The sequence below is a fragment of the Salvelinus fontinalis genome, chromosome 13 (assembly GCF_029448725.1).
Source record: "Salvelinus fontinalis isolate EN_2023a chromosome 13, ASM2944872v1, whole genome shotgun sequence".
Taxonomy (NCBI): domain Eukaryota; kingdom Metazoa; phylum Chordata; class Actinopteri; order Salmoniformes; family Salmonidae; genus Salvelinus; species Salvelinus fontinalis.
The window spans coordinates 14,921,633-14,948,060 of record NC_074677.1 but is presented as its reverse complement, the minus strand read 5'-3'; the positions used below and the strand labels follow the sequence as shown (position 1 = coordinate 14,948,060).

The 26,428-nt window shown below is 42.2% G+C and overlaps 2 protein-coding genes across 9 annotated transcripts in view; both read left to right on the top strand.

The window, feature by feature from the left end:
• Window positions 1-24,075, top strand: part of clip2 (CAP-GLY domain containing linker protein 2) — a 74,023-nt gene extending 49,948 nt beyond the window's left edge. Inside the window, exons 5-18 of one of the 6 annotated variants that reach the window (XM_055941822.1) lie at window positions 1,844-2,057; window positions 3,955-4,152; window positions 5,790-5,893; window positions 9,616-9,676; window positions 12,952-13,002; window positions 13,780-14,163; window positions 14,330-14,917; window positions 15,263-15,320; window positions 15,536-15,619; window positions 16,223-16,379; window positions 19,502-19,661; window positions 20,229-20,420; window positions 21,570-21,636; window positions 22,417-24,075. In XM_055941822.1, coding sequence (XP_055797797.1) covers window positions 1,844-2,057; window positions 3,955-4,152; window positions 5,790-5,893; window positions 9,616-9,676; window positions 12,952-13,002; window positions 13,780-14,163; window positions 14,330-14,917; window positions 15,263-15,320; window positions 15,536-15,619; window positions 16,223-16,379; window positions 19,502-19,661; window positions 20,229-20,420; window positions 21,570-21,636; window positions 22,417-22,433 — 2,335 coding nt within the window. In that variant the 3' untranslated portion in view covers window positions 22,434-24,075. The other 5 variants (XM_055941821.1, XM_055941819.1, XM_055941818.1 and 2 more) reach the window with 5 other exon arrangements.
• An 826-nt stretch (window positions 24,076-24,901) lies between these two features.
• Window positions 24,902-26,428, top strand: part of gtf2ird1 (GTF2I repeat domain containing 1) — a 45,140-nt gene continuing 43,613 nt past the window's right edge. For all 3 annotated transcript variants that reach the window (XM_055941826.1, XM_055941827.1, XM_055941824.1), the window contains exon 1: window positions 24,902-25,252. The gene's annotated coding sequence lies outside the window, so the exon portion shown is untranslated. The remainder of the gene's footprint in view (window positions 25,253-26,428) is intronic.

Sequence of the window (26,428 nt, the reverse complement as noted above, 5' to 3'; positions counted from 1 at the left end):
TGATGTTGCTCTTGCTGCGGGCGATTCCCTGATCCACTTCTACGCAGACGACACCATTCTGTATACTTCCGGCCCTTCCCTGGACACTGTGCTATCTAACCTCCAAATGAGCTTCAATGCCATACAACACTCCTTCCGTGGCCTCCAACTGCTCTTAAATGCTAGTAAAACCAAATGCATGCTTTTCAACCGTTCGCTGCCTGCACCCGCACGCCCGACTAGCATCACCACCCTGGACGGTTCCGACCTAGAATATGTGGACATCTATAAGTACCTAGGTGTCTGGCTAGACTGCAAACTCTCCTTCCAGACTCATATCAAACGTCTCCAATCCAAAATCAAATCTAGAGTCGGCTTTCTATTCCGGAACAAAGCCTCCTTCACTCACGCCGCCAAACTTACCCTAGTAAAACTGACTATCCTACCGATCCTCGACTTCGGCGATGTCATCTACAAAATAGCTTCCAATACTCTACTTAGCAAACTGGATGCAGTTTATCACAGTGCCATCCGTTTTGTTACTAAAGCACCTTATACGACCCACCACTGCGACCTGTATGCCCTAGTCGGCTGGCCCTCGCTACATGTTCGTCGTCAGACCCACTGGCTCCGGGTCATCTACAAGGCTATGCTAGGTAAAGTGCCGCCTTATCTCAGTTCACTGGTCACGATGGCTACACCCACCCGTAGCACGCGCTCCAGCAGGTGTATCTCACTGATCATCCCTAAAGCCAAAACCTCATTTGGACGCCTTTCCTTCCAGTTCTCTGCTGCCTGCGACTGGAACGAATTGCAAAAATCTCTGAAGTTGGAGACTTTTATCTCCCTCAACAACTTTAAAAATCTGCTATCCGAGCAGCTAACTGATCGCTGCAGCTGTACATAGTCCATCTGTAAACTACCCACCCAATTTACCTACCTCACCCCCATACTGCTTTTATTTATTTACTTTTCTGCTCTTTTGCACACCAGTATCTCTTCTTGCACATGATCATCTGATGATTTATCACTCCAGTGTTAATCTGCTAAATTGTAATTATTCGATTTATTGCCTACCTCATGCCTTTTGCACACATTGTATATAGATTCTCTTTTTCCTACCATGTTATTGACTTGTTTATTGTTTACTCCATGTGTAACTCTGTGTTGTTGTCTGTTCACACTGCTATGCTTTATCTTGGCCAGGTCGCAGTTGCAAATGAGAACTTGTTCTCAACTAGCCTACCTGGTTAAATAAAGGTGAAATAAAAATAAATAAATAAATAAACAACTGATTGGCTCAAACGCATTAAGAATTAAAGAAATTCCACAAATTAACCTTTAAGAAGGCACACCTGTTATTAATTGAAATACATTCCAGGTGACTACCTCATGAAGCTGGTGTAGAAAATGCCAAGAGTGTGCAAAGCTGTCATCAAGGCAAAGGATGGCTATTTGAAGAATCTCAAATATAAAATATATTTTGATTTGTTTAACACTTATTTGGTTACTACATGAGTCCATATGGGTTATTTCATAGTTTTGATGTCTTCACTATTATTCTACAATTTAGACAACAGTAAAAAATTAAGAAAAACTTGTGAATGAGTAGGTGTTCTAAAACTTTTGACCGGTAGTGTGTGTTGCCAATGGTATTTTTCCAAAAAGTGTACTACCTACCTAAGGTTAGAGCTAGGTTTAGAATAAGGGTTAAACTAAGGGTTAAGGTTTAGGTTAGGGTTATAGCTAGGGTTAGGGTTAGTAGATAGTTAGTTGACATGTTACTGATAGTCTACAGATGAACTATCCAAATAAATTGGTACCGAGATATCTCTTCTCCCCTCCCCCTTCTCCTCTAACCCAGGTACTTCCAGTGCCCGCCCAGGTTTGGCCTGTTTGCACCCATCCACAAGGTGATCCGCATCGGCTTCCCCTCCACCAGCCCAGCCAAGGCCAAGAAAAGCAAGCGGATGGCAATGGGGGTGTCGTCGCTAGCCCACAGCCCCAGCAGTTCATCTATCAGCTCTGTTAGCTCTGTGGCTTCCTCGGTGGGCGGGCGGCCCAGCCGCACTGGCCTGGTGAGAGATACACATGCATACATAGGCACAAGTATACACACACACCAATGTATTTTCATGACTATAACTGCAAGTCTAATGGGCTTGTATGCGCACATCCATTAAAAACTTCTCCCAGGTTCTTGATCAGAGAGGACAACGATCCCAAAGTGTTTAATAGGACAAGTGTTTAACTGCATTCTCCACATTTTTGCAGACCCTCAGAAATCTGACATACACAAACAGACTGAAAGGAAGAGACTGAGACAGAGAGAAAAAGATTGAGAGAGATTTAGAGAGGACAAAGAGGGATGTTTGCATGAAAAACAAAGGAGACATGCAATACAGGATACATATTTGGCCAAAGAGAAAGATGTTAAGATAAAAAAATCACAGACGAACGCAGTAGAGACACATTACATAGAATACTAAAAACACGTTAGCTATTGAGGAACAGCACATACATACGCAAGAGAAACAAAGAGATAGTATTGGTATCTTATGAGTATTGATGAAAATGTCTCTCTGTGTACTCTGAATGCCCTCCCCATCCTGTCAGTCAGGTGACATATTTGGAAGAGTGGGCATAGGATGGGCATGTAGCACATTGGGTTAATTAACCGTTTCCCTTCAGCCAGCATTAGGACGCTCTAATTATAACGGTCTGGCATGCTCTTACTCAGGCGGTCATCTTAGTGCTTGCCCTAGGGCTAATGTACAATACAGACACACCTTCTCTATTGTCATCAAACAGAGTCTGCTGTAATCACACTGTCACTATACCTTTCGTTGCCTCCGGTGTGTGTGTGTGAACATGCCCCTGGGGGACCTAGTTTGGCCCTCCGTCTGTCCCCTTCTTCACTTACTAAATACTATTTTGATGACAATGCAGATCTGTTCAAATCACGTGTCACGTGCCTACCGGGGATAGGCAATTCTGGTTCAAGGACCATATCGGGACTTTGTTCATCAAAGTAATTTGCGGGTGGGAAAAATATATGTATTATCATGTCTACATACTTTCTATTTAGTTTTAGTCAAGTCCTTTTTTATCCAAAATAATGTAATAAAAAAATATATATATTATAAAAAAAGGAATCCACAGACATCCACCATTTTATTGGCTTGTGGGCCGGATCCGGCATGGTGTCATATGTTGCCCACCCATGGTTGTAAAGGTTTTCTTCCAGGGGTGAAGGAGAGGACCAAAGTGCAGCGCGGCTAGTGTTAAACATGTTTAATACCAGAACAAGTGAAACACTATAAACAACATACAAAATAACAAATGTGCAAAACCGATACAGACCTATCTGATGCAGAACACAAACACAGAGACAGGTAACAAACACCCACCAAATCCCAACACAAAACAAGCCTCCTATATATGAGTCTCAATCAGAGACAACGACTACCATCTGCCTCTGATTGAGAACCCACACTAGGCTGACATAGAAACAGACAAACTAGACACACAACATAGAATTCCCACCCAGCTCACGTCCTGACCAACTAAACACATACAAAACAACAGAAAACAGGTCAGGAACGTGACAATGGTCCAGACCTGTATTTATGTTTAGTTTTCTCATTTGTTTTTCTAATGCTCCAAGACTAAATTAAAGCCCTCAACCTGAATGAAATAATAATCCAACCATATCATGAAAGCCCCGATCCATGCAGAATAAAAATAACTTATGTGATTTGGTAATGCCAGCACTCCTTTTCCTTATATTTTTAATTGAGTATGTATCTATTTGTTCATGTGTAATGCTGCAAGACACATTTTCTCTAATCCTATCTCCTTCTCTGCCTCCCTTCCTCTATGTTTTTTCCTCACTTCTTCCTTCTCTCACTCCATTATTCTCTCATTCTGCCACCTCCTTCCCCCACCACCTCCCTCCCTACTCCCCCTCCATAGCTCACGGAGACGTCGTCGCGCTATGCCCGCAAGATCTCTGGCACCACTGCGCTGCAGGAGGCACTGAAGGAGAAACAGCAGCACATCGAGCAGCTGCTTGCTGAGCGGGACCTGGAGCGGGCCGAGGTGGCCAAGGCCACCAGCCACATCTGTGAGGTAGAGAAGGAGCTCAACGCCCTCAAGGCCCAGCACCTGCAGGTAGGCAGTAGCCTGAGTGCCAGTCTGTTTTGGATTTATTTGGACTGAAAATAGTTGGGTGTAGTGGAGCAGGTGTGTAATGCTGTACATCCCTGGAACTGACTGACACATGAATGTCTGCATGCACATGTACACATGTACAGTACACACACATACAAACATGTTCACACTCATGCAAGCAAATAAATCAAAACACACCACACACACATATACACATGTACTTAGTCTATACTGTACTTATCCTTGTTTACTAGACTCATAGAGGTACTAGCCTGTGAATAATGGTTCGCCTGGAGATCTGCATCGTTCATTAACAAGCCCGAGCCTCAAATTCATGAAGCAATTCAAAGTGCAATGTTATCTTCCATGATGTCTCTTTGCTAGACAAGGTGCACACTCGTTTTGCATTGCCCTAGGTGGTTGGAGATTTCACTAATGGAACGGGTTAAAATTGTGCAAACTCCACACACCCGCGATGCAAAATGAATGTGGCCAAGGGAAGCAAGTCCAGTGCTCTCAACCAATCAGGTGACAGTGTTTATAGCGGAAACAGAAAGGATCTTAGCCTTGGGCTAGCCATACCAAAGTTTGTCTCCCACCATGCTGTGTCAAAGGCACACGGCTAGGAAATAAAGTAGCATTTATTTCACTAGAAAGTTTAGAGAATTTCATATTTTTCCTTAGAAAGACCATAGCAAGACAGTGGCAATGGCAAAGCATTAAATAGCATGCCACACAAACCTTTCTTGTACGTGATTCACGAAAACAATAAAACTGTGATGACTGTGTGAAACAGAGCGCTGGAAGAATGTTGTTTTGCCTTACAAGGAAAGTATTTGGTCTATTGGTTTATTCAGATCCCCATTAGATGTTACATTAGCAACAACAGCTACTCTTCCTAGGGGCCACTGCATGTTGAGTCTGATTCCAGATCTGTTTGAGCTGCTATTGCACATTGGCCATAGGAATTGGCAGCACACCACAAAGAGATCTGGGACCAGCATGTTGTTATATAATGTAGGTTGGCCCGACAAAGATTGTTTCTGTTTTGTTTTGTTCAGAATGTGTGATAACGATGATACAGTGATGACAGTGTGGCTGCTTCCAAAAGGCATATCCCCTATATAGTGCATTACGTTACACCAGAGCCCTATGGGTGCGAGTATGTTGTGTGCAGTGACAGGGGTATTTGAAATGGCATAATTTCCCCTACATAGTGCACTACAAAGGGAATAGGGTACCATTTCAGATACATGCTGTAACTGTCACTGCATGCTGTCACCCACTCTGTGGCTCAGCCAGGGAAATGTCCTAAATTAGTCTGCCATTAGTCTGCCCATATTGATGAGTCAATGGCTGGGCTCTTGACTGCAATAAGATAAAAGCAAACTAAACTTGTCCCGGAAAACCGACCCTTATTGTATAATCTACAGACTTGACAAAGAAATCTACTTAACTTGACAATGAAAACATGATTCATTTAATAAATGTTTCTGTTACTATTGTCACTGTACATGTGAACCAGGCCTAAATTAGTAGTAGTAGTGTTTGTCTACTTACTGAGAACTTGTCAAATCACTCTTGGTGATAGCATGGTACACTTCATCACTGATATTGTTTGTTTTCTCTGATTACAGTATGTCACAGAGACGGAGAGCAACCTCCATCAAGTCAAAACTCTGTTGGCCAGCACTCAGAAAGACAAAGTAGAGCTAGCCAATCAGCTTGAAGAAGAGAAAAGGTACAATGTTGGGGATTTCTATGGAGTAATCTGGCTGGTTTGTCCTTGTTAGGGCAATCATTTGTGAACAAGATGTGGCACATAAATATATAAATACTACTTTTCACAGAGCAATTTAACATCCTATTTTGATATACAGTGGGGAGAACAAGTATTTGATACACTGCCGATTTTGCAGGTTTTCCTACTTACAAAGCATGTAGAGGTCTGTAATTTTTATCATAGGTACACTTCAACTGTGAGAGACGGAATCTAAAATCAAAAATCAAGAAAATCACATTGTGTAAGTAACAATCACATTTGTAAGTAATTAATTTGCATTTTATTGCATGACATAAGTATTTGATACATCAGAAAAGCAGAACTTAATATTTGGTACAGAAACCTTTGTTTGCAATTACAGAGATCATACGTTTCCTGTAGTTCTTGACCAGGTTTTCACACACTGCAGCAGGGATTTTGGCCCACTCCTCCATACAGACCTTCTCCAGATCATTCAGGTTTCGGGGTTGTCGCTGGACAATACGGACTTTCAGCTCCCTCCAAAGATGTTCTATTGGGTTCAGGTCTAGAGACTGGCTAGGCCACTCCAGGACCTTGAGATGCTTCTTAGTTGCCCTGGCTGTGTGTTTCGGGTCGTTGTCATGCTGGAAGACCCAGCCAAGACCCATCTTCAATGCTCTTACTGAGGGAAGGAGGTTGTTGGCCAAGATCTCGCGGTACATGGCCCCATCCATCCTCCCCTCAATACGGTGCAGTCGTCCTGTCCCCTTTGCAGAAAAGCATCCCCAAAGAATGATGTTTCCACCTCCATGCTTCACGGTTGGGATGGTGTTCTTGGGGTTGTACTCATCCTTCTTCTTCCTCCAAACACGGCGAGTGGAGCAAACTTCAGACGGGCCTGGACATGCGCTAGCTTGAGCAGGGGGACCTTGCATGCGCTGCAGGATTTTAATCCATGACGGCGTAGTGTGTTACTAATGGTTTTCTTTGAGACTGTGGTCCCAACTCTCTTCAGGTCATTGACCAGGTCCTGCTGTGTAGTTCTGGTCTGATCCCTCACCTTCCTCATGATCATTGATGCCCCACGAGGTGAGATCTTGCATGGAGCCCCAGACTGCGGGTGATTGACCGTCATCTTGAACTTCTTCCATTTTCTAATAATTGCGCCAACAGTTGTTGCCCTCTCACCAAGCTGCTTGCCTATTGTCCTGTAGCTCATCCCAGCCTTGTGCAGGTCTACAATTTTAGCCCTGATGTCCTTACACAGCTCACTGGTCTTGGCCATTGTGGAGAGGTTGGAGTCTGTTTGATTGAGTGTGTGGACAGGTGTCTTTTATACAGGTAACCAGTTCAAACAGGTGCAGTTAATACAGGTAATGAGTGGAGAACAGGAGGGCTTCTTAAAGAAAAACTAACAGGTCTGTGAGAGACGGAATTCTTACTGGTTGGTAGGTTATCAAATACTTATGTCATGCAATAAAATGCAAATTAATTACTTAAAAATCATACAATGTGATTTTCTGGATTTTTGTTTTAGATTCCGTCTCTCACAGTTGAAGTGTACCCATGATAAAAATGACAGACCTCTACATGCTTTGTAAGTAGGAAAACCTGTAAAATCGCCAGTGTATCAAATACTTGTTCTCCCCACTGTAGGTATCCCTATTCAATATCCTGTTGTCATAAAATAAAAATATGACAACAGGATATTATTATTGCCTTAGACCTTATTCACATCTTGGCCATTGAAACCAATGCAAAAACCTTCCTGTGACCTGTAGATTAAAAACTCCTGCACACCTATACTCTAAAACAGAATCCATTTGGGGTACTAAGAAGAACATTTCTAGCTCATTGTCATTGTCATATGCTCTGATCTTGAAAGACACAACCGTTTATTAGCTAGCCGCTAGGGTTAGGCGGTATCCAGATGTTCATACTGTTTCTGTACCATACCGCGGTAAACGGTATTACCGAATGTGCACAAAACTGTTTAGTCAACAGGGATCTTGCTCCAGGAGGGGATTGAATGTCTTTGCTGTAACCAAGAAGCTTGATCTTGACATCTAGCCACTTAGCTAGCAAGTTAGCAAACCAAATGCATAGCATCTTAGATTTCTTATACACTGAACAAAAATATAAACGCAACATGTAAAGTGTTGCTCCCATGTTTTATGAGCTGAAATAAAAGATCCCAGAAATGTTCCATATACACAAAAAGCTTATTTCTCTAAAATGTTGTGCACAAATTAGTTTACATCCCTGCTAGTGAGCATTTCTCTTTTGCCAAGATAATCCATCCACCTGACAGGTGTGGCATATCAAGAAGCTGATTAAATAGCATGATCATTACACAGTGCCCCTTGTGCTGGGGACAATAAAAGGCCACTCTAAAATGTGCAGTTTTGTCACACAGCACAATGCTACAGATGTCTCAAGTTTTTAGGGAGCGTGCAATTGGCATACTGACTGCAGGAATGTCCACCAGAGCTGTTGCCAGAGAATTTCATGTTAATTTCTCTACCATAAGCCGCCTCAAACGTCGTTTTTAGAGAATCTGGCGAATTTGGCAGTATGTCCAACTGGCCTCCCAACTGCAAACCACGTGCATGGCATCATGTGGGTGAGCAGTTTGCTGATGTCAACATTGTGAACTGAGTGCCTTGTGGTGGTGGTGGGGTTATGGTATGGGCAGACATAAGCTACAGACAATGAACACAATTGCATTTTATCGATGGCAATTTGAATGCACAGAAATACCGTGACGGGATCCTGAGGCCCATTGTGAGGCCCATTTTTTAAAGGTATCTGTGACCAACAGATGCATATCCGTATTCCCAGTCTTGTGAAATCCATAGATTAGGGCCTAATGAATTTATTTCAATTGACTGATTTCTTCATATGAACCATAACTCAGTAAAATCTTTGAAATTGTTGCATGTTGCCTTTATTTTTTTGTTCAGTATAGTTATATTTAACTCATAGTTATAAGCTGCGGCGTAGCACGTGCCCCCCCCCCCCCCAAAAAAAACAGTATTGAAAATCATAAACGGTATAATCTCCCAACCTACTAGCAGCACTAGCCGTCTATGGAACGTTCAGCTGTGAATAAGGTATATAGGGAGCCATTTGAGAGGCGTCCATGGTTGTCTGTACTGTGATCAGACCTGGGCCAAATACGTATGTCAAACACTTTCACATACTTGAAGTGAGCTTGATTTAGCATGTCCAGTTTTCAAGGTGGGAGGATTTTGCACTTTGGGGACTATTCCATTGGTTCCATTGCACTGGTCATGCTCAATCAAGTGTTCTTCAAGAGATTGAATTTACATACTGTATGCAGTTTTTGAAGTGGGCCAATGCTTTCCTGTACAGAGTACTGAATCCGACTCAAATTTTCTACTTCTGGAGTATCGGCACCTTTTAAAGAACATTCGCTCTAATATGAGTAATGTCACCCAAAATGGTGTCACCCTATTTCGTTCCACTTCAAGCACTGACCATATATATTTGACCCAGGTGTGTTCCTGTGGCACAGTTGGTAAGAGTGGCGCTAGCAAAGCCAAGGTCGTTGGATTCAATTTCCACAGGACTCAAATATGAATGCCAAAAATGTATGCAGTCACTACTGTAAATTGCTTTGAATGAAAGCCTTTGTCGGGTTGTGATGCTCTTCTGTGGCACTTCCCTGACACCTAGTGGCCGACGTGTTATTACAGGAAAGTGGAAGACCTTCAGTTCAGAGTGGAGGAGGAGTCCATCACCAAAGGAGACCTTGAGGTATTTGTCTACCAAAAGCTTAGATAAACAGTTTGATAAACGTGTTTTGAAGGGATGAGAATGTGTGTTTATAAGATTACTTTAGCAAAAGTGATCAAATTTGGCTCTTCCTATAGTGCAATGTGAAAGCTGTTAATTAAAGTCTAGTAGGCTAATGACAACAGTTATGTTAGAGTGACCAAAAGGCTGTGCCAAACATATAGCGAGTCAAACAGTAAGTGAGCAAAGACAGACAGAGGGACATTTCACATGTTCAGTGTTTCTGTCTGTAAAATGTCTCATCCTTCAATCTGTTGACTGCTGTTACAGAGAATCCCATGTGATGTGTATTTCACACGTCTCTTCAACCTGTACAGGTTTCTGTCCTATGTCTTTTTTTCCACCTTCTGTCTCTCTCCTTTCTCTCTCCCTCTCTGTAGACTCAGACGAAATTGGAGCATGCCCGTATTCGGCAACTTGAGCAGAATCTGTTCCTCGAAAAGTCGAGAGCAGAAAAGCTTCAGAAAGAATTAGAGGTGAAGCGGGTAAATGGAAAAGCTAGCCCAGCCTAGAGCTCCTGCCTGTATCCATTTTACTTTGCGCTTTTCCATTGTATCTTTTGTTTTGTTTGCAGTGGGACTTGAACACAAGTCCTTGTCATTCTTGTCCAGCACCTGTCTCCAAAGGTCCCCAAACTCACAGTCACTCATACAGAAAATACTATGTCAGTTACGTCATCAAACGGCATAGACTACAATCAGAATGTGGTCCCATTGCTCTGATTTATGTATCAAGGATGCCAAGGATGCTCTGTACAGATGCCTAGAACATGACATTATGTTTCATGTTGAGAGAAACAAATTGCATAAGTGTTACCTGAATCAATTATTTAATTAATGAATTCTGGTATAAGAATTGAGAAAACAACATGATGCTACATGTATATAAGTTGTGGAATATTAGATCTGTATTAGTCAACTCTGGTAAATCCCCCTAATTGAATTGTCCTCATGGTCTCTATTGCACAAATTATGTTCACATTTTTCTGCTATCAGAGTGTAAGTCATCGTAATGGGAAAACCACTCCCTCTCTCTCTGGCTGCGTCTCTAATGACACCCTATTCCCTATTGTGCACTACTTTTGACCAGAGCCATATGAGCCCTGTTCAAAAGCAGTGCACTCTATAAGGAAACAGGGTGCCTGAGACACAGCCTCTATCTAATCTCTCTTGGCTCTCAGCCCCACTCCTACTCGGTTTCCCATCAGCTGTAGAGTGTCGGAGTGTTGGAGACCACTCACTCGGCCCTGGAGGTAGTCTCGAGCTTTCAACTCTCATCTGCAGCGATCACTTTTTCCACGTTCCTTTTGGTGCTCACTCGCAAAATCTTGTTAGATTTCTCAGGGTGCACTGCTGGAGCGGTTGTCAGCTGTAGTCAGCTTTGTTTCCACTGTTGAGGTCATAATTTTGCATTAGAATTAGCACAAATGTCACACTTCCATTGAGTTCTGCTGAGGACCAAAATGTTATCTTATACAGTTATATATACTATATATAATATACACACAGTGGCCAGTTTATTAGGTACACTACCCTGTTCATGATAATGGTTTGCTCCTACAGTGAGTCATATGGCCGTGGCTTGCTATATAAAGCAAGCAGACAAGCATCGAGGCATTCAGTTACTGTTCGTTGAACGTTAGAATGGGCAAAAGGAGTGACCTAAACGACTTTGGGCGTGGTATGATCGTCAATGCCAGGCACGCCAGTTCCAACATCTCAGAAACGTCCGGCCTTAAAAACGCACAACACTGTCTAGGGTTTACCGAGAATGGTGCAACAAACAAAAAAACATCCAGTCAACGGCACTCCTGTGGGTGAAAACAGCTTGTTGATGAGAGGTCGAAGGAGAATGGCAAGAATCATGTAAGCTAACAGGTGGGCCACAAACACAAACATGACGTCAGAGTACAACAGTGGTGTGTAAAGTGGCATCTCGGAATGCACAACTTGTCGATCCTTGTCACGAATGGGCTATTGCAGCAGACGACCACACCGGGTTCCACTCCTATCAGCCTAAAATAAAAATAAGTGGCTCCAGTGGGCACGTGATCACCAACACTGGACAATTGAGGAGTGGAAAAACATTGCCTGATCTGACGAATCCCGAGTCAGAATTTTGCGTAAGCAGCATTAGTCCATGGCCCCATCATGCCTGATTTCAACAGTACAGACTGGTGGCAGTGGTGCAATGGTGTGGGGAATGTTTTCCTGGCACACGTAAGGTCCCTAGATACCAATTGAGCAACGTTTCCATGCCCCAAAGGATTCTGGCTGTTCTGGATGCGAAGGGGGGTCCGACCCAGTACTATACTGAACAAAAATATAAATGCAACAGCTTCAACTATTTAATTTAAGGAAATTAGTAAATTTAAATACATTTATTAGGCCCTAATCTATGGATTTCACATTACTGGGCAGGGGTGCAGCTATGGGTGGGCCTGGGAGGGCTTAGGCCCACCCACTGGGGAGCCCGGCCCAGCTAATCAGAATTAATTTTTCCCAAAAAGGATTTATTACAGACAGAAATACTTCTCTGTTTCATCAGCTGTCCGGGTGGCTAGTCTCAGATGATCCCGCAGGTGAAGAAGCCGGATGTGGAGGTACTGGGCTTGCGTGGTTACACATGGTCTGCGGTTATGAGGCCTGAAAAAATTGATTTACTGACAAATTCTCTAAATTGACGGAGGCGGCTTATGGTAAAGAAATTAACATTCAATTCTATGGCAACAGCTCTGGTGGATATTCCTGCAGTCAGAATGCCAATTACATCCTCCTGTAAAACTTAAGATATCTATGGCATTGTGTTGGGTGACATAATTGCACATTTTAGAGTGGCCTTTTATTGTCCCAAGCACAAGGTGCACCTGTGTAATGATCATGCTGTTTAATCATCTTGTTGATATGCCACACCTGTGGATGGATTAACTTGGCAAAGGAGAAATGCTCAATAACAGGGATGTAAACAAATTTGTACACAAAACTTGAGAGAAATAAGCTTTTGTGATTATGGAACATTTCTGGGATATTTTATTTCAGCTCATGAAACATGGGACGAACACTTTACATGTTGCGTTTATATTTTTGTTCAGTATGAATGGGTGTACCTAATAAACTGGCCACTGAGTGTATAACTATACAATCGTTTTGTGGTGAGACACAAGGCTAAGTACTTAGACAGCACAGTTGGATCATGAATGTTATATAGAGCTACAAATATACTGCTTATACCTACAGGGAAGACGCAGACTTGATGCGGCACCCTTGAGGTTGGATAAAAGAACCAAGGTGAAACAAAATGGACTCGTCGTTTCGTTCGGCTCTGCTCATCTGCTAAGCTATCTAAACTGTTTGATTCTCAATTGTCTATTGTTGACGACGTGGATCTTGCACAGTCAATCTTGCATTTTTCTTGGACTTAATTATTGTCTGAATGCTATTAGGGAACTTTCTGTTAACTCCTTTTCCTAGAAACCGATCAACTGTAGAGTTGCGTTTCTCTCAATGGCCACATTAACATACTATGCACTGCGTGCCATCAGGTCTGCTCAGTCAAATATGGAGTTCAGTCATTTTAATTGGATGTTTGTAAATGTCACACTTTAATTACTATGTGTGCTCCTAGTGATTGCCTATCTATGTGTAGTGTTATGTCTGGGGTTTGCTATGGGCTTTGTGCTTCTGCCTGGCTTGTAGAGTGAGAAACCTGCAGAGAATGGCTTGCTTTCCCTTTCATTTTCCTTACAAACTTCATCTCATATGTTGCACTGCACTTGCTGATTTAAAAGCTCTACTTGTTTTTTTATATCTGTGAACAAAGGACTTCCTCAAACCAAGGAATTTCATCTGTATTCTACAGGCCCACTTTGTACGCTTATATGATTCTCAATATGCCTATTTTTCTTTGGCATGCATGCTCTAGTCAAGCATTTTATCAAAACGATTTATGCTTGAATGATGTAATCCTGGAATGACATCACCACGCTACGGGAAAGACACCCATGTCGGTTTCGTTAATGACAAACCATGTTACAGCAATGAAGTGCTTTCTCTCTCCCTCCACAGCAAAGCACAGTTGAGGAGAAGAGCCACGTAATGCAGCTGGAGGAGGAGCTGGCCCTGCGGCAGGCCGAGATCGAGGAGCTCCAGGTCCAGCTCAGGGACCCAGACTCTCACCCCAACACAACCGAGGACGGGTACGCCACCCAGGGGCCGGTGGCCCAGTCGGAGACCTTCCTGCTCCGGGAGCAGCTCCTGACAGCGGGTCGGGAGCACCACAAGGAGAGCAGCCAGCTGAGGGAGAAGTATGAGGCGGCAGTGGCGGCAGGCCAGGAGGAGACAAATAGACTAAAAGCCACGGTGGACAAACAGAGCCAGGAGATCATCGATTTGAAGCAGAGAGTCCAGCAGGCCACGACAGAGAACATGGAGATGATGGACAACTGGAAAGTGAGAGGCACTGTTCTCTTTTATTTTTATATTAAAATGTAATCTTTCATCTTCCTCACACCAACAATTTGGCCTCTCTCACTCTCCTTTTCTCTCTTTTACTCTGTGTGTGTGCATGGGTGTGTCTTTTAGTATTAATAATCGTGTATCCCCTCCTCTCCTCAAGGTCAGGCTGGACACCCTGGTCAACGACCACCAGCGCTCTCTGGAGGACCTGAAGACCTCGCTATCCAGCCAGAACGGCTCGGCCGAGGGCCAAGAGCAGGACCCTCAGGAGCTGAGGACCACCATGGAAAGTCTGCGCATGGAGCACCAGTTGGAGCTGGAGAACCTCAAGGCCAGGCACGAGATCGAGGCGGCTGTGCTGGCCAAGGAACGTGAGGATCTGCGCTCCCGCCTGCAGGACGCCAAGGACCAGCTGGACGAGAGCAGCCAGAACGGGAAGAACCAGGCCCAGACGGAGGCCAGGAGCAACCAGCTGACCCTGGAGCTGAGAGATGCTCGGGAGGAGCTCCAGAAGGCACAGCTGAGGGTGGGCGAGGTGGAGAGGCTGCAGGGAGAGAAAGACGGGGCCCAGGATGAGCTCCGGGAGTGCCTTGAGCTGGCTGAAAAGAAGATGGTGGATTATGAGGCCCTGCAGAAAGCTGAGGCCCAGAGTCGGGCCGAGCTCCACAGCCTGGAGGAAAAGCTGAGGGTGACTGAGAACCAACTGCAGGCGGTGCAGGATGACCACCACATGCCACAAGATGCCAACGTGAGTCCTTCAGGGGATAGCTGTGGTAGCATTAGTTGTAGATGCTATGCTGTGGTCCATATGAGATTAGAGTCCTTTGACCCAACTATAAAATGAACTAAGGTTGCGCTTAGAGTGGAACTAAAGCCCCTATTCATGTGATCTAATGCTAGCTACTTTTCACAGTCAGTATTAGAGAGCACTTTCTAGAAACACTCTTTACACGAGTAAATAATATCACTTCCACATGATATCCATGCATTTCTACTTCCTTGTGTGTTTCCACATCTTTGCCCTCAATAAACAAATGAAGCACGGAGTTGTCATGGATTTGCTTTTTACCTCTCCATTCTGTCTCCCACTCAGGTTATAGAAAATAATGACATCTCAGAGGAGAAGATTAAGCTAAAACAGAATGTTGAAGGTATCGTAAATGTTAACCTAGTTATTTAGGTTGTGTTGTTACTGTACACATATTTTTATGTAAATGAGAATGGTTTTAAAGACCCTTAAAACAAACCTGTGTTATAGTAAAGTATTTCAAATGTCAGACCTCTGTAGGCTTTTGATTGTACTTTGAGGACATTGCATAGTTAGATCCAATGTTTTTGACCAATGGTGATTTCACGTTTCTTTCAGAAACTATGGAGAACCTGACGAAAAGAGAAAAAGAGGTCTCCACTCTCACGTCACAGTTTGATGCCCTCAAATCACAGATAACTGGTAAATTATGCTGCTACAATTGATGAAGATTTGAGTGGTCCAAACATTGTCAAATAAACTCCCATGGGAGCATTGAATGAAGTTTTAGTTTAAGGAATACCGTGGGATTTTGGCAATGCACAAGATACTCAGACTTCTAGTAATTGTACTAACGCTAGTTAGCATTGGCTCGCGAAACTACCTCCAACTTCCTTCATACTGGACACCGAGACATGAAAATGTTATCTACAAGTTCATCCCAAAGTATCCCTTTAACATTATTTGATATCCAGAACCTGCTCTGTGCGTATGTAATCTCTTCTATTTATGATATTTTGCACTCTATGAATGTCTTGACAAATACGACACATTCAGTCTTTATCAACTACATGTACAGTAAGTATTTGGTTGCCTGAGATTGAATGTTCACTCAAACATATTGCATGTATAAAAAAAAAGAATCCCTGAATTATGAAACTTTTATAAAAAATGTCACTGACTGGCAACTGAATATACATATCCTTTTTTGAATATACATATTTGAAGCTCCGACACTGCAGCACTGTTTGGTCCAAACTAAACATTTAACTCTAAATCCTTCTCTAACCTGTCTTGGTCCACCAGCCTTGGAGGGCAAAGTTCGCTCAGGTGAGAAGAAGGCTGACACCCTGGTCAAGGAGAAGATACGCCTGGAGGCCGACCTCGAGTCCATGACCAAGAAGTCCCATGATGCATCGGGACAGCTGGTCGTCATTAGCCAGGAGTTACTGAAGAAGGAGAGGTAATTTGACAGAGAGAGAGAGAAAGAGAGAGAACACTTGATTTTCCACCACAGCGCAGAATTTTCACAGCAGCCCACCCACTGCTACAAGAGAGAACTTACATTCCTCTGAAGGAGACGAGATGATGGATAAAGCATGTGAAACCGCCCCCACTCTTTAGATATACAGAATTTTCTTCTAGAATCTTGCATTTTCAAAGACTGACGAAACAGTCGCAACTTGTCTTTGTGATATGCAGTCACTAGATGTACACTAGACATCTGTTTTATGAGGATCAACCTACTTAGGTTAAAAGCTGTTAAGGTAATGGAGATAATTAACCTGATTAAAAGTAGGGCCAAAAGGCCTTTTTACCCTTCAAATCAATGCATTGTCATGGTTGAGAATTCTATGTTACTCTAAGGTGTTTAGCGAGATTACACACAGCACTTAGTACATTTAGGCCTGGAAATATGAGCTAAAATGAATTAAAAAGACAATAACGCAACATGAGGTACCTCAGTGACTCTTCGGTCACCTAAGTTTGCAGTATTTGACTGTGTCACCTGCCTTTCATGGATAAAAAATTATATCTATTTGCTGTAGTGTTAAGATTTCCCTTCAATGGAACTAAGGGGCCTAGCCCGAACCATGAAAAACAGCCCCAGACCATTATTCCTCCTCCACCAAACTTTACAATTGGCACTATGCATTGGGACAGGTAGCGTTCTCCTGGCATCCGCCAAACCCAGATTTGTTCGTCAGACTGCCAGATGGTGAAGCGTGATTCATCACTTCAGAGAACACGTTTCCACTGCTCCAGAGCCCAATGGCGGCGAGCTTTACACCACTCAGGCCGACGCTTGGCAATGGCTTGTGTGCGGCTGTTCTACCATGGAAACCCATTTCATGATGCTCCCGACGAACAGTTCTTGTGCTGACATTGCTTCCAGAGGCAGTTTGGAACCGAGGACAGACTATTTTTACGTGCTACACACTTCAGCACTCGGCAGTCCCGTTCTATGAACTTGTGTGGCCTACCACTTTGCGGCTGAGCCGTTGTTGCTCCTAGACGTTTCCAATTCACAATAACAGCAGTTATTGTTGACTGGGGCAGCTCTAGCAGTGTAGAAATTTGAGCAAACTGACATGTTGGAAAGGTGGCATTCTATAATGGTGCAATGTTGATAGTCACTGAGCTCTTCAGTGAGACCATTCTACAATGTTTGTCTATGGAGATTGCATGGCTGTGTGCTCGATTTTATACACCTGTCAGCAAAATGTAGTGAAATAGCCAAATTAGTGAAATAGCCAAATCCACTAATTTGATGGGGTGTCCACATACTTTTTTTTGTATATACAGTACCAGTCAAAAGTTTGGATGCACCTATTAATTCAAGGGTTTTTCATAATTTTTGCTATTTTCTACATTGTAGAATAGTAGTGAAGACATCCAAACTATGAAATAACACATATGGAATCATGTAGTAACCAAAAAAGTGTTAAACAAATTGTATTATTCAAAGTAGCCACCCTTTTCCTTGACAGCTTTACACACTCTTGGCATTCTCTCAACCAGCTTCATGAGGAATGCTTTTTCAACAGTCTTCAAGGAGTTCCCACATATGCTGAGCACTTGTTGGCTGCTTTTCCTTCACTCTGCGGTCCAACTCATCCAAAGCCATCTCAATTGGGTTGAGGTCAGGTGATTGTGGAGGCCAGGTCATCTGATGCAGCACTCCATCACTCTCCTTCTTGGTAAAATAGCCATTACACAGCCTGGAGGTGTGTTTTGGGTTATTGTTCTGTTGAAAAACAAATTGTAGTCCCCCAATGCGCAAACCAGATGGGATGGTGTATCGCTGCAGAATGCTGTGGTAGCCATGCTGGTTAAGTGTGCCTTGAATTCTAAATAAATCACTGACAGTGTCACCAGCAAAACACCATCACACCTCCTCCTCATTGCTTCACGGTGGGAACCACACATGCGGAGAGCATCCATTCACCTACTCTGCATCTTACAAAGACATGGCGGTTGCAACCAACAATCTCAAATTTGGACTCATCAGACCAAAGGACAGATTTCCACCGATCTAATGTCCATTGCTCGTGTTTCTTGGCCCAAGCAAGTCTCTTCTTCTTATTGGTGTCCTTTAGTAGTGGTTTCTTTACAGCAATTCTACCATGAAGGCCTGAATCACGCAGTCTCCTCCGAACAGTTGATGTTGAGATGTGTCTGTTACTTGAACTCTGTGAAGCATTTATTTGGGGTGTAACCTGAGGCTGGTAACTCTAATGAACTTATTCTCTACAGCAGAGGTAACTCTGGGTCTTCCTTGAGAGCCAGTTTCATCATAGCGCTTGATGGTTTTTGCGATTGCACTCAAAGTTCTTGAAATTATCCGCATTGACTGACCTTCATGTCTTAAAGTAATGATGGACTGTTGTTTCTCTTTGCTTATTTCAGCTGTTCTTGCCCAATATGGACTTGGTCTTTTACCAAATAGGGCTATCTTCTGTATACCCAACCCTACCTTGTCACAACACAACTGATTGGCTCAAATGCAAAAGCAGCCAACAAGTGCTCAGCATATGTGGGAACTCCTTCAAGACTGTTGGAAAAGCATTCCAGGTGAAGCTGGTTGAGAGAATGTTAAGAGTGTGTAAAGCTGTCATCAAGGCAAAGGGTGGCTAATTTGAAGAATCTAAAATATACTTTCATTTGTTTAACACTTTTTTGGTTACTACATGAGTCCATATGTTATTTCATAGTTTATATGTCTTCACTATTGTTGTACAATGTAGAAAAAAGTCAAAATAAAGAAAAACCCTTGAATGAGTAGGTGTGTCCAAACGTTTGACTGGTACTGTATATATATATACGCTTTTATTAGCACAGCTCAATAAAGCATGTTCCCTGTATCGTCGATAGGTTTGGGTCATTGATGATGAAACAACTCTTGATCTAGCCTGGGTGCCAGTCTCTTTCTGCTCTCTTGCCAACTCCTTATGGAATTGTCATGCCAATGACAGCATTGGAGTTGGCAAGAGCACAATCAGGTCTGGGACCAGGCTAACCTGAATCAGGAAGGCAAGGGTAAATCTTAATGGTATTCTTTACTGTATCGTCCTCTTGTTTCAGGAGTCTGAACGAGCTGAGGGTGTTACTGCTGGACTCCCCTCGCCACTCGCTTGGCCTGGACCGAGACCTGAGCCGAGAGGTGCACAAGGCGGAATGGAGGGTGAAGGAGCAGAAACTCCAGGATGACATCAAGACCCTGAGAGACAAACTGCTCCTGCTGGTGAGAGGGAGGGGGTTCTGGGAGATGTCAATCACATTGCTGGCTCCGCCCGTCTTGAAGCACATCATGTGTCCATCAACCCAGGTTTATTCACTTGTAACCAAATGAAAGTAAACAGGCCGAAACCGTGAGGAATGCTTGTTTTCGCTGCAAAACGTTTTGCTCCGGTGTGCACTAAGAAACTTTTGTTGTTTGTTGTGTTTTCTATTCACACACAGATGAAAGCTGGTCTAGCAGTAGAAAAGTCTACTTGATTAAGATTATAATCGTTTCATGTTTCTTATTTAAAGTGGATACAGTACATGGCTATTGTTTCATTCTTGTCTGTATTCTATATGATTTTAAAAAACAATGTCCTCCCTGTATTTATACTAAATGCAGATCTAGCAATGATAGATGTAACCCTCCCCATTTTTCCAGAAAGGGCTTTAATACCTAAACAGTGTTGTTCATTAGGGCACACTATAAAAGACAAGGCAGACCCTTCCTGTTTCAATCCATTTTCGTTATTTTGGTGCCTAATGAACACCCAGTTGATTCCTACACGTGATATGTGTGTGTTCTCAGGGCAGGGAGAGGGGCTCGTCCCCAGACCACCGGCGCTACTCTATGCTGGACCCGTCGTCTCTGGACTCGGAGGTGACCCGTCTGCGCCAGCGGCTCCTGAGCACTGAGGAGGCCCTGAGGGGAGCCCTGGAGCACAACCAGGAAGTGGACCAGCTGGTGCAAGCCATGCGCACGCACCCGGACAAGACCCAGGTAAACAAGCCCAGGATCAGCTCTAGCTAGTACTTGTTTTGTCTTTTCCAGGATTGATTTTGTTGATAGTGGCTATTTAGAAAAAGAGTCGACTTCAGGGGTCTTCAACCTTTTCTTGCACAGGGATCCCTGCCCAGGCAAATCGGCGACCCATGGAACCCATCATATATTAGCAAAAAAATATATGTTTTACATGTCTTGTCTTATCATCAATTGAATGGCAAGGAGAAGTAATCAACATTTTAAAATTAATAGATTTGGTAGATTGTTTTTTATAATTGGACGAGGAAGTGTAAACTATAACATAGCCTATTAGATAGAATGGTAACTCCAAAGACATTTTCGCTAATCCCAGCTGTTTAGCTGGTTAAACAAAGGTTAGCCATCTGTTGGCAAAAATGAATGAAGTCAAAAAATCTTACCAGCAGTTAGGTCGCATTCTGTTTTTGGCAATTGCTGCAATGTGTGTGCAGGCCCCGCAACTGAGTTTGATTAGCAAATTAAAAACATTACGGCAAACCGGTATCAGTCTATGTACCATGTAATAAAGTACTAACTAACAACACTAATTACACTGTACCTGCCTTTTGTAACTAAAACGTAAAATCCGTAAATACATGGTTTTAGTGATACTTTAACGGATACTTCAGGACTTTGACAAGGAAGTTGCTAACTAGCGCTAGCGCAATTGTTAACTAGCGTTAGCGCAATGACTGGAAGTCGCTAGCAGATGCTGTGTTACTTTTTATTTTACTTTTTATTTTAGCCTACTTTGTAAATATTTTCTTCTTGAACTGCACTGTTGGTTAAGGGCTTGTAAGTAAGCATTTCACAGTAAAGTCTACACTTGTTGTATTCTTGTTGTACGTGGCAAATAAAGTTTGATTTAGATTTATTTTATTTTATTTGAGATACTCAGACTTCCAGTCATTGTGCATTCTTACTGGACACAGACACAATAATGGTATCCACAAGTTCATCTGACTCTGGGGAAGTAGATAAAAGGTGTCATTGCCAAAATCCTGAAGTATATCTTTAATATAAAGTGGTATCGTAGGTAGTTCGATACAAAAGTCAGGATATATGAGTTTGAGTAATGTAGAATGCACCAGTTGCTTGACAAGCTGTTTTCTTTCATGATTCTCTCAGGTGCATGGTGGTGCAAATTCAGCCAATGGGATTTATCAACAGGATTCTTCCTTTACTCAAGATGTAGGTAATAATTCATCATTATAAACTGGATAGGTTGGGTTCTGGATGCTGATTGGCTGAAAGCCGTGGTATATCTTGTATGATGCAGAATGACTTGTTTACTGTTCTAATTATGCTGGTAATAGTTTATAATAGCAATAAGGCACCTCAGGGGTTTGTGTTATATGGCCAATATACCACGGCTAAGGGCTGTATCCAGCAGGTATGTTGCATGTTGCGTCGTGCATAAGAACAGCCCTTAGCCGTGGTATATTGGCCATATACCACACCTCCTATATCAATCACACATGTTATGTCACATTAATTACATTTATCTTAGCTCCATAGATCAGTTAAATATAGACTCACTGTCTAGAGATACTGAATGCATGCTGCACTTTTTTATTCTTTATTGCCATTCCCACAATGAGTTACATAAATACAACATTAATGGCTGGTTTACCGAACACAGATAAAGCCTAGTTCTAGACCAGGGGTAGGCAGCCCTGGTCCTGGAGTGCCACAAGCACTTCATGTTTTTGATTTAACTGGCCTAGAAGACCAGGTGTGTTGAATTTAGACCATCACTGAACTGATCAATTAGCTCAGTTTGTCAGGAGTGGTGCCTAATTGGAACAAAATCCTGCGGCACTCCAGGAACAGGGTTGCCTACCCGTTCTAGACTTAAAAGCATGCTCCAATAGAGAATCTCCATTTCATCTGTGCCCTAAATTAATATTCTGACATATGTATTTGATAGATTATTTGAACTTTTTCTTCTTCAACTTCATGGCTTCCTCCCCAGGAACAACACTAATATAGGAGAAGAAGAGCCCATCTTGAATTTGGGAAATGCATAGCTACATTTTAAAAGAAAAATAAGTCACTACGATGTTAAGACTTGGGACTAGCACTCCATTGGACTCCAGATGCCATTTTCTGTTTACAGTTACTACCAAAACAATGACTACCAAAACAATGACTCTCAATATGTACATTTCATCTGTTGCAAAAAATAAAATCACCCATTAGCCAATCTTAAGACAGATCAAAGATACTGTAAAATGGACATGGAGGTGAATAATAAATCGGTACGACCTTTGTAAACTGATACCTACCCTGCAGACTACCTCCAAGGATGGTATTGGACATGGGAGAACCTTTTATGGTAGTTTATTAGAGATCATGACCCTACAACTCATGAGAAACTCTTTTGTGAATTACTAATTGTGACTCCAGAGAATGGAATGACTCTGGTGTCTGATTGAAAGCAAAGAAGAAGAATTTGGCCTCAATCCACCACTTTTTGTTATTTATTTGCCACACTGCTTTTGAACCTTCTTAGAGTACTGTAGCTGTTTTGATTTGGCCATTTACGTTCAGAACAATTTTCTCAAGCTCCTCCATGTTCAAGGACTCTTACTCTGTAGCGAACGGGAATGAAACGGTTATGCTGCTGGATTTTGGCTGATGTTGTAAAATAGCTGCATTATCAGAATTGTGCATACTGTAAACGTGTATTTAGCCAACTGAACCAATCCAACTCGGCGCCGTATTTGCACCAAATAGCTATCAGTTTAATGGTTTACTAATTTGAACTGGGTTATCCATTAATTTCACTATGGCTTCACTAGATAGTGGGAAACCGTACCACTTTGTAGTGTTTCCGTAAACAGGGGTTTTAAAAAATACCAGTATTAACTTCTTATTGTTGATCATTTATCTAAAGACATTTGACCATGCCATGGGATCACTTTGTCCTTTAATTAGAGTAGCCACTCGAGAGCTGTTTGGAGCACAATCCAAACAATGGAATGTTCTAGGATGTATCCCAAATGGCACCCTGTTCCCAATATAGTGCACTACTTCTGACCAGAGCCCTATGGACCCTGGTCAAAAGTAGTGAAATATATAGGAAATATAGTGCCATTTATGACACAACCCTACTGTAACTGCTCCCTCCCTTGGTTGAAGAACACACATCTGGATGACGTTCAAACAAATCCTAATCATAACGTACAGAATTGATACATTATGGTCTTCCAAATGATATTATCTCCATTTAACAAGCCAACAGGGAAATACTAAGTGTAGTCCATTACTGTATTTACGGGATATTGGTTGACATTCTGGTTATGTCTCAAATGGCACCCTATTCCTTATATAGTGCACTACTTTTTGGCACTGATCAAAAGTAGTGCACAATATAGGGAATAGCGTGCGATTTGAAATGCAGACTGTCTTTGGGAGAACATTATCTTGATGTGAGTAATGTGGAATGTGAGACTTGGGATTGACATTGCATGGACAAAGTGTTGGGCTGGCCCTCGCTCAGCGAAACTGAAGCTACAAACTGTCATTGGAAAATGTATATTGCCTTTTTTCAGATGGGAAACACTTCATACCCTTTATTGCTGTAATGATTTCTGAGACTGAGTCATTAAATATTAACAATGTGGGAAAAGGATTGTGGTGTTTTATTTCAAGTGGACATTTGATGGTCTTTTCTGAAGTTTTGTTATGCCTTTATTGAACACTTATTAACCTTTAAGTACAATCACTCACAAATAAATACTGTTGCACATTAGCACACACCAAACACTAAGCTCCCACTGCTGACTGTGTAAACAATTTGGCTCACTTGTGTAAGTGATATATATCATTCATGGAACATTTTCCAAAATAGAGGCTGTGAAGTGAGGGGGTGAAAAAAGTGTAGCAACAAATGGTTTGAAGGTTTCCAGAAATGTATTTCTACAAGTGGGACCTGATAGAGGAAAATACTGCTCTCGAACACTAGGGGCAAAGTAAACTGCTATTCATGATTTATGTACTTGGCCAATGTAACCAATAAAGCGAGCAGGATCACATGCATAGGGACAGTTATGGCACTGCTCAGGTGGCTGACCAAAATAGTTCACAATTAAACTCTTGATATCATACAGACGTATTGTATTGCTATCCTAATGCATTATTTAGGTGTTCCCTTTTTCACTATTGTAGAGAGTCAATACCAATAATTCACCAACATTATTAACCTGTCAATTAATACATTGTCCGCTATAATAAATATTATTATTATTATATTAGTCAATTCGTGCTAAGAGTAATTTCGGTGCAGTCTAGTCTAAATGTTTTGTAAAGCTATTTAGTAAAATGTTTAATGCTGACTGGTATATTTGTTTTTACCAGAGGTTTAAATCTGAAAAGTGAAATATCCTGTTTGTTTGTCGCATCACGTCCTTCTCCGGACGAGTTTCCCCCATTGAGGTAGTTCCCCCCCATGGTTTCCCAGAGGTTGCTTAATCCTATATGTAAATTACAGCCAATAGATGCTGTTGTTGAGTTGGGCTGGGATTAGCGGAGGCGAATGACTTTCAATTTTACTGGATTACAGAACAAAGGGGAAAGGGGACATACTCCACTGTTAAAGAAAAGAGAGAGAAACGGGAAAAATGGACAAATAATCTCGGCGATAACGTTTTGCAAGCGATTTTGTGCCATAATGCTTCAGATCACAAGGTTTCGAAAACACGATAATGCTACATTTTAGATGGGAATTCTACAGTTGCGGTTGGATTAAACGGGGAATAACCCTATTACGGGATTGACAGCATAACGACATTTAAACGTTGTTTTTGGTAAAGTATGCCTCATGCTATTGCAATATTTATTAACTTCGAACATAAAACCGTGTTTTGTGAGCACGTGACTTTATGACTGTACAAATTGTGAAATTACAGATTATAATTCTGGGGGAGGAGATGGGCCAGTTAGCTAACCCGTTATTGTGGCTAGCTAGCTAATTCGTCGATTGAATCATCTCGCGATTTCTTTAGCTATATATCTAGCTAGATGCAAATAAATGGTTTGAGCGCATTTACATTTCTGTAGCTAGCTAAACGGTGTAACGTTACAGCGTTATATTCGCAGCGAGCCAACTGCAACTAAATTCTGCACACTGATACGAGAAGTCTTGTTTTGGCGTGCGCATTGATGGATAAATGTAGCTAGTTTGATAGCTAACATTATCAAGAAAAAAAGCTAGCTAGATAATATAGCTAGCCAGCCCTCCGGTCGTTTTTTTGTTGCCTGCAGATGGCACATTACAGTTTGAGGATACATTAAGACCTTATTCAAGAGCACGTCAACCATTTTACTTTGGTGGTAGCTTGCTAGTTTAGTTAGCAACAGTAACGAGTTAATTGAATTACTCAGCAGCAAGCGTTTTGTTCAATCATGTCAAAATTATCTAGCTAGCTAACGGTAGTTAGCCAGACCACATTCATTGTTGGTTGAAAAACGCTTTCACAACTGTCATGCTCAATTTTGTCAAATATATTGATTTCATCTGTGGTTTGGTCTTCCCGATCTCATTTAGCTAGCTAACGTGACTCTTGCGTTGTACTTTTCTGTAACATTGGCTAGTTAGTTACACATTGTCAGGATGTAAACCTCCCCAATGAATGTAGCTAGCTAATCTGGAGTTGGGCGTGTAGCTGATTTTCATGTCACGAACACTTCACTGAAGTTCACCTGAAACAAGCTTCATGTGCAGTTTATCTAAGAGCCACATCCCAATGCATGCAAGGTCTTCTGACATTACCTGAGACGTGTGTAAAGGCAGCTAGCTACAGTAGCCAATCCCCATGCTGTCTCAGTAAATGTTTCAAGCGGCAACTCCATATAGCCTACTCATTCTCCAATAACGTTAGGCGATAGGAAGGTAGCTAGCTAGGAGCTTTATCAAATACAATTAAAATTGCTCGCCAAAATAATCATTTTTGTGGATCTTGTGCCTTTTATTTCTTAGTTTT